At 38.2% G+C, this 9,330-nt stretch overlaps 1 protein-coding gene across 4 annotated transcripts in view; it reads right to left on the bottom strand.

Moving 5' to 3' along the window:
• AHI1 (Abelson helper integration site 1) overlaps positions 1–9,330 on the bottom strand; it is an 85,682-nt gene that overhangs the window by 75,392 nt on the left and 960 nt on the right. The window contains exons 2-4 of one of the 4 annotated variants that reach the window (XM_057364418.1): positions 5,930–6,029; positions 5,081–5,152; positions 4,147–4,268 (exon numbers count right to left, since the gene is read on the bottom strand). In XM_057364418.1, coding sequence (XP_057220401.1) covers positions 4,147–4,268; positions 5,081–5,090 — 132 coding nt within the window. In that variant the 5' untranslated portion in view covers positions 5,091–5,152; positions 5,930–6,029. Of the gene's footprint in view, positions 1–4,146; positions 4,269–5,080; positions 5,153–5,929; positions 6,825–8,865; positions 9,217–9,330 lie in introns of those variants that run through there. The other 3 variants (XM_057364421.1, XM_057364422.1, XM_057364419.1) reach the window with 3 other exon arrangements.

The raw sequence follows: 9,330 nt of genomic DNA on the forward strand, positions 1-9,330 counted from the left end.
GTAGCATGATTGTTTGAGAAATTCTAAACAAAAAGCCCTCATCTTTGACCTGGACAAGAGTTTATAAAAGAACTGTGAAATTCAAGAATAATCCCCTTAAAGGAGTCTACCTGCAAAAACTAGCTTGAAATATTTACTAGAACTTGTTATTTCTTACTGCCTACAAAGAAAAARTCATAGAATCATTCAGGTTGGAAAAGGCCTCTAAGATCAAGTCCAACCATTAGCCCAGCATCACCATGTTCACCACTAARCCGTATTCCCACAAGTGCCACATTCACATGGCTSTTGAACAGTTCTAGGAGTGGTGACTCCATCATTTCCTTGGGTGGCCACTTCCAATGTCTGACTATCCTTTCTATGGAAAACTTTTTCCTAACACCTAAACTTTGAGGCCATTTCCCTATAATGAAAACAAACCACAATTTCAAATTACAGCAAATTCTAGGAACATTGATAGATCTGAAGCAGCTTTATGCTGCGTGCAGTAAGTTCAAACATAAATTCCTCAGATAAATAGCCTGTATGACCTTAATTCAGGCCACTTTCTCCACATGCTGTAATTACATTACATAATTAAACAGAGAGGAAAGATGTGAAGCTACAAAACAACAAAGTAAAAGCCAAGAGGTTCATAAAAACCTTTAGATTAGGACTCAGGCAGAGGTGGGGATATTGGTATAGATTCTCTGTCTGACAGGACTGAGATACCAACTAAGAGCAACCATCAATTTAAAAAAAACAATAACCTGAGTTAGAGAAAGGAGTTAGGCTGAAAAAGCAGCACAGAAAGACATGCCTGTCTCTGGAGTAACTCCAGAGGGTTGCTGACCTGAACCTTTCTCAGCCTAAAACATGGAAAAAATAAGGTGGCTTTGTTTCAAAACAGCTCCATGGCCACATTACAGCACCAGGGCAGAGGAAGCACTCTCCCGTGACACTAACCTTGCTTGTTCTATGGCTTGAGAGGAGCAGGAGATGGGCGCCAGCCAAGGTGCACGCACTTGGCTGACACTCAAGGCTCACACCATAAGTAGCCAACCCCAGGTCACATCACTGCCATTCGTGACCCAGAGCTGACAGCAGGCACAACACCCAGCAATCTTACACCTTTTGAGAAGGGATTCTCAAATACACGAGTGGAAGCTGGCAAAATACTGAGTTTGTCATGGGTATTTGGAAACTGGTATAACCAGAATTTACAGAGATACCTGAATTTCTGCCCACAGCATGGGCACACCTTGAAAAATGAGGGATGGACACTGCCAACTCACTGAAGCTGATATGCACCGGCTGTAAAAGATCATTTACGTACAACTGAATTGATGATGAACCTGAGTGACCAATGCCTGYCCATCCCAATATTTTAATCTGATCAGACTGCAGCCTAGGGAATAATTTTTTGCCTCCATAAATGGATCTTCCTTTTCAACTGGTAGAAAAATCACATTGACCGTTTTAAACATCCTCTTTTCTACCACGGAATTTAGATTAAACCTAATAAATTCAATCTTTTTCATACTGACTTCAGACAGATTAATGTACCTGGACATTGCTTGATCTGAGGCTTGACTCATTCTAATAAGCTGTAATAGGAGGCACAACTGGTAAAAACAATATATGGTGATGACCTAGAAGGGATGCTAGCAAATCCACTTTCTGACTGTGTCTCAATTGTTTGGTTTCTCCACCATCCCTTTAGGTTTCACACCCACTGCCCCAGTGGCTAATGAAGTGAGCTTTCACTGGCCACAGCTGATGTATATTTCCATCTCTCTATTACAAGCCCTCATTCCTACCAGTTGTGGCTTCAAACTCACCCTGCCCTACAAATATCAATCTTTCCTCTTCCAYCCAGATTGCTTCCCTGCTCTCCAGGCAGGCTTTCCAGGAAATGGGCACAGAGCAGAGAAGGCAAGCAGGCAGGCACTCTCCTTAGCCTACTTCTATCACTGAAAACCACAGAAACATCCTGTGGCTTCAGGACTCAGGTTTCAAACAAACAGTGGAACAAACAGTGGACTATAAGGGAAAAAGTCTTATTAATCTTTAAGAAAGGCTAGAACAAAGACAAAGAAAGGAATCAGACTGGAACATTTCAAGTGGAAATAGGCTCTGAACCATGACCTGTTTCTGGTCAAAGCTGGGAGACCATTTATGGGCAAGTGCGTGACACAAAGCCAAGCATCACTTGACAAATTTAACATTTCAAGATATGTGAAACTCTATACAGTTAATTGATACGAACTGAAGAGAATGGGAACAAAACCAGCCAACCTCCTCCGYCTACCTACTCTTCCACTCCTGCACACATTTATTTCTTACAGAGAAATGACTGTTCATTTGCTGAAGCGTTTACAGAAATTTCTTCTTGAATGCAACCAGCATGGAAAATACCAATACCATGGAAAATACCAGTCTGATTCCTTTCTGAGCTCCTGCAACTTTGTCARCCTTTAAGGAAATACTCCAAACGGTCAGTTGTAAGTTTCAATAGAACTTCTGCTCAAGTTATTAGTTTTTCAGTGCTTTGATGGGTAAAAATCTACAGCTTCAACAAAGCCAGAAATTTGGGTTTCCACACTGATCCTAAAAGTGCTTCTTAATTTGCTTGCATACCAGTAAGTTTTGATTCAGACCACTGCGATTTTAAATGCTTCTACATAACTTCAAAACACTAGTTTTTACATCAGAGACTTCTGGAATAGAAACCAATTTTAAAACCAAAGCAAATTTAAAATATTTATGAGTAATATGTAGTTGCATATGAAAAYACGATTACATACTCAAAAATAACTATAAATTAATGGATTTTATTAATTCATTTTAATAAATTCATAATTAATTTTAAATTTAATGCATTAAAAATTCACATTTCATAAAGAAGTAAACTTAACTGAAGAATTTAGTCTTTTATTTACATATATGCTAACAAAAAAGGAAAGAAAAACACCCTCTAACACTCTGTGCAGTTTTTTAGACACCAAGTTTTTTGTTTGTATAGACTATTGACAACCACTTACATCAAGGAATTTTTAAAAATCCACACAAAATCCAACTTCAAATTGTGAATCTAAGACCAAAGAGTAATAATAAGTTTAATATATCTATTCTGAATATACTTATATATAACTACATGTAATTTTTATGATAATACATAAAATACCACTCAATTGTCTTAAATGAGTATTAAAGAAGGAACTTATATCCAGAATCTTATATGGATACAATTGTAAGAAAAAGACTGAAAACATAAAACCTAACATGAAGAAAATAAAAAACCAGAACATTTGTCTTCGAAGCAAATTGCTTTCTTTCCAAATTCCAAATCTTCCATGTCAACAATCAGGTGTATATAGACTCATATTGAACTTCTATTCTCCTCTTCAGGAAAAAGACTACAAAGTGAACCTTAACTCAGAGGAATTTCTGATGCTATTTTAATGACAGATATGCCACAAACAAAAAAGTCATCTAACTAAATAGTCAGGATAGAAACCTTCCTAATCTGCAAAGTGGCAAGCTAAGGTCAAAATCTTTTTAAAAAGTCGACACATGAACACAGAACCACTCAAGACACAAAACTCAGGACATGCAGAAATTCATGTCCTGATTACTGAGATCAAACTGAAAAAAAAAAMYTGAAAATGGAATAGTTAATTATAATCTCTAATATTATTATACTTTCTCATCAGCTCTCAATTCACAGCTTTATTAGACAGACATACCTGTATCACATAGATGTAGTACACTCAAAATTAAATCCTTTCACGGATATAATTCTACTGCCCCTCAAACATCTCATTAACTCCCAGCAAAAGCAGTACTGAATTTGAAAAATTTTATGAAAAAAGGTAATGGACAGAAAAATACTGGTAGACATTAAACAAGTGCGTGCCCACATGTGTCATTTTCTTTTTACCAGTATTATAGTCTATATCATTTTGGCATACTTACATGTTACAAGGAYGCACTGCTAGTACACAAACAAAAATAAAAGCCACACCGTAAACAAGAGATACGTGCAGAAACATACTTTACACTTTATTTTTTTAAAAATGTTTACATCTCCTTTTTACATTACATTTTCRTATTTTTTCTGTTAAAGAAGGCAACCAAACAAAGCCTGCATGTGTTCTAACTCACCACAATACTCTCTTGAGATTCAAACTTTTTTTYCTTCGGTTTCTTTGCATCTACTAGGCTAGCATGGCGTCTGAAGATTTCCTCAAAGCGGACTTTGGTTTTTGCCTTTGCCTCACTTTCAACTGCAAAAAGAAATGGAGAGTATGATTCACTACCTCRATAACCAACGTTGCTAAAACAAGTGCATAATCATGCTTTAAAATTGCAAAGGATGAGAATTATTTATATGGAAAGTTTACCAACAAATTCCCATAGTATTCAGTTAAGAATTTCCACTGACAACATAACCCATACAAGGATAACACTGTAGATTTGCATGGACACACACACTAATCTTTCACTTGGTGCTGAAGTCAGCACCATCTACTGTTTCTGGAAGAAAGCACATTTGGAAGAGCACGCACATCAAATCGGCACAAAACTTGGCCTAGCRAAAGCAGAGGATGAATTATTGCCCTCCTGCTTTATGAGCAGAGYTAACACACTGATTTCCAGAAGTAGCAGCTCTGGGTTCTTACTGGGTCTAGAACCCAGAGAAGCACCATCCTGAGACAGACCTGTAAGAGCCAGGAGCTGCCACTCTGCCTTTCTGTAAATGATACTGCCACCAGCAGCATTTCAACACTTGATGCAGTAGGTGTTCTAACCCCCCTCAGGTAATGCCTTATTTGTAGCTAAGAATTCAAAATGCAACCAGGCACACCACTGAAAAAGGCTGTCAAATCCTCAGCTACAGCATAATTATCACTGTCATTACAATTTTTAAACCCTGAATTTCAAACAAAGAAAAACAAAACACCACTTTGAGAATCAGCTACAAACATGCACTCAAAAAGAAGCCAATGCAGCATTAAAAATTAATACAAAAGTAACTTCTATCATTTGCATCTAACTACAAAATATGTACCAGAAAACAAACATAAAGTACCCTTACCGGCTGGCATTTTCAGTCCTCAGTTAGAAGTGGCTCAACACAACAGCTGCTTCTTCCTCAGAATTCACCATTCTATTTAAAACATTTAACAACTTTCATTAGCCTAAGCGGTCCATAGACTTGGAGTTAATAATTTAATCTGTGCTAATTAATATTAGGGATGAGTACATTTTATTTTAGAAATAAATATTACCCTATTTGTCTAAATCATTGTAAGTTTTCCACCATCAAATGCCAGCTCTGATACTTATTATTTGAGGGTWAATAAAAAACAACACTACAGAAGTTTAATTAGATAAAATACTGGGCAGTAGCTAAATAATTGAGCACAGCAGCCCTCCAACCTTCTAAAAAAGCCAACAGTTTTTTAAATAATAATGACCCATGAAACCATTTATGTTGGAGYCTTTTCAATCAGATGCCTATCCTGACAGCATCATTGAGGAAGGCACATTGTAGACAGCTGATAGTTTTCAATATAAAGGGTAGTATCTGCAAGCAAATCTAACTTTATTACAAATCTCTAAATATTTATGTTTACATAAAGCATTTGYATTTTTCATGAAGTAGACAAGCAACTACATGAAACTCATTTCTCTAAAGAAAAAAAAAAAAGTTACGCCCTCCTGGTTGTGAAGAAAAGCCTGCAAATGCACTCCAAACAAAGCTTGAAGGCAAATAAAAGTATTACACAGCTTTATCTTTTTATCAAGAAAATTCAGACTGTTCTACAAAACACATTAATACAAAGAGCTGTTTTGTAAACAGTCAAACTAATGAAATGTAGTTCCTATGAAGGTGTGATGTTTCCCTTAGCCTTCCATACAATGAACTCTGGTACTTACGTACCCCACAGCCCATAAGGTAACAGCCCCAAGTTCTCACTAGGTGACACCTCCTGCTAGACACCAGTAACTCACATTCACTGGATACCCAGACTGTACTGATCCTAACAAATTAAGACAGAGCATTAAATATTGCCAGGACGTGTGGTTGCATTATTCTCACACTGTTTTGGTCCAAGYCACTTAACACTCACCCAGACTATGCCTGGATACAGCTCAAGAGTTACTGTGGATCACTATCAAAACGCAGTTTGCATGCAGCCGCTCTGCTTGGAGGCTGAGGGAGTTATCAAGAGTGAAGTGATCCAAACATAGCACTTGGCCTCAGCATTAAAAATCCGAGGCATACACCAGCACACCAGCACAGGAAAGAGCTGAGGATACACTTGGGTCCCCAAGTATCTGCACTTTGAAACCCTCACATCTCTCTCATCTCTTTCAGTGTTATTCGCACAGGCCTGTTACTTTCAGGTAATTTCACAGTCATTACTTACAATGCTTTGGTCTGCTGGCTATGCAAACTAAACCAAATCAAGGAAAAGAAGGCAAAGTTGGTTTGGGATTACAGAGGAGCTGATCAGTCAGATGCCAACACTAATTAGTGTACTTAATGTCTTCAGCATTTATACTAAGTATCCAACAATCTAARGATGTTTTAAAAGAGCAAGGATGGCCAAATGGACTTCACTGGAAGAAAAAAAAAAAGTTTAATTTTGCAATATGGCTCAAAATGACACTTAYGAGGTTTTAATATTTTAATTATCTTAAACATGTTCTTACTCCTAAAGCAAAGCTTTACTGTCATAACTAAATCAGTAAATGAAAAGAGAAAACACCGTTGAAATRTAAAACTGCTTTTGCAATTTATACTTACTTACATTAAATGGGCATTTAAAAATTACTACAGTTACTAAGTGCTGCTTTCCAAGTAGGCAAATCACAATTGGATAAAAAGCACACAATTTAGAAGAGCAGAAAACTAACCATGCTTATAAAATACAGCAGGTTCTGTCACTTTAATCACTGACTGAGAACCACAGGAACTGGAAATTCTTAGTTAAGTGATTTCAACAAGCCCTCAAAAACTAATTACAGACAAGAAATTAAATGCTCAAAGGTTCTTAAATTTAAAGAAAAAAAAATATGAGAGAAAATATAGAACACAAAAGTAAAATGAGGAAAGTGCATACCTATTCTACATATGGAAATAAGTTTACAGTCAAAGGTTAAATAAATTAGTGTATGAGAAAACCAACCAACCTATGGGTTGGTAAAAAAAATTAAATTTGCAGATACTTTTGATTATAATGGAGCATCTTACCAAGGGCCAGGGCCACCTCACATCTAGAAGCACTCTCTTTAAAATGCAGAATTTCCAAAATTCTGTGCATCACTGTTTACTTATGCAGTAAGTGCCTCCACTGTTGTGGCAATAAAATTAATAGATAAAGTCCTATAATGACAGTGCTATTATTTAACATGCATTTCCAATTTAGAATTTCATGATCTTTGACATGGTCCATTAAAGCAACTATCAGGCTTATGTAAATATAGATCATTAATCAACAAGGATAAGAACAAGGCTGTTTACTTRGAGTAATCTCACCTTAGAATAGGAGAGATTTAATCGTATATCGAAGTTCAGCAACCACCATGCCCCAACCTAAGGCACTCAGTTATCACTTATTTTGTAAAACGCATTTTTACCCTATCAGATTGGATCTCTTCCATGTTAGTAAATATAAGACAATCCAGGACTAACAAAACCACATACCAAGAATAGTGGCATATTCCAGCCACTAGGAAAAAGGGGAAACAAAATCAGAAAACCCAAACTTCTAAGAATTACTACACTGTCCTGAAAATAACCGAGTTTGCTCTTCTCCAATATTCCATCTGTATTTTTAAAAGTGATTCCACATTAAACTCTTGCTCTTGTCACAATATTTTACAATACTCACTGAGTTGCTATATTCTGCATCTGTAATACAGGGATTCTCWATGCTAAACATGCCACAAAGGTTACCATACACGAAACTCACTTTTGCTGGCCATTAAGAAGAGATATAAATCAAACCTATGCTATAATGAGCAGAATATCTACAGAGTTTGCACTACATAACGGAAAGTGACAAATTCCTAATTATGACCATCTAGGAAACTGAGCTGACAAAATAGAACTTCATGCTTAGGATCTTCCTGAACTAAATTCCTCCTTTTTCTTTTGTTGCAGTTAAGTGACTGTAAAYCCCACCGGCTGAAAGCAAGTAGAACATCAGGCCTTGTTTACTTCTCCATCTTTTAGATCATAGAGGGAAATCCTGGTTTTTACTGGGAAATTTCTAATTAAGCTACATGTAGGGATAACTACTTTGAGATGTGAAAGACCTTCAACAYAGAATTATACAGCAAAATAACACGGAGATGAATCTGGTCCTCTTCACTATTGAGAAATCTGACATAAAAAAAAAAATCTGGTTTTATTAATAAAAATACAGTATTTAAGCCCAGAAAATTGACAGACAGCTTTAGCAGACAGACCAGGTAAACACCTCTGTCCTTGCTTATCAAATAAACACTAATAAAAGTGMGGTASTTTTTTCTACCAGTTAGGATGTCCCTGTAAAAACCTTGTGCTCATACCAATTTTAAAAGATATTTTWAAAAACCTGGTGCTACCCTTAGTTTTCTAGGATTAACATATCAGAAAATTTTTGCTTCAGAGGAACTGTTGCGTTTTTCCCCCCAGAAATTTGGCTCCTTTCGTCAAGACAAAGTTGCAAACAGACTGTCTGCCCTGATGGCAAAATTACGGACTTCAGCTCTAGGTAAGGAAATACAGCCAACTTTTATTAAGTTTTATGTATCTGCCTTAACTTAGGTGGTAATTATGAAAATGTGTTCTCAGCAAGACCCACCACACACCACAACCGGACTAACCGATGGGATCATTCAACGAGGATGTGATGTGCACCCAGATGTGCATTCCTCATGCGAGGGACGCATCCCCGCTTCGGAGTCCAAGGTGCCAGGCATGGAGAAGCACTGTCCGTTCACTATAAACTGCCCACGCACGCAATGTCACCCGAGTGAACCGTAAAGCCCGTAAAGAGCGGGGGAAAACAGCACCGATCTGGGGATTAGGGCTACCCGCGGCACTGCCTCGTGCCACCGCGCCCCGCCGGGAGCAGACAGCGACAGCACGCGTGTGGCGCTAGGCCGCCTGTTCCGCCGGCCCCACAGGGTTACTCGGGGGTCACTCGGGGCGCCCTCGCCAGGTGCGCGATCCCCTCCCGCTACCCGCGCACCCCGACCCGCCCTGGCCGCCACCCAGCCCGCCCCGGCTCCCGCCGCTCCTGCTGCCCTCACTCCCGCCCCTGCTCCCGCCGCTCCTGCTGCCCTCAC

The sequence above is a fragment of the Malurus melanocephalus genome, unplaced genomic scaffold (genome assembly GCF_030028575.1).
Source record: "Malurus melanocephalus ecotype Western Australia unplaced genomic scaffold, MMel_1.1 scaffold_38, whole genome shotgun sequence".
Classification (NCBI taxonomy): domain Eukaryota; kingdom Metazoa; phylum Chordata; class Aves; order Passeriformes; family Maluridae; genus Malurus; species Malurus melanocephalus.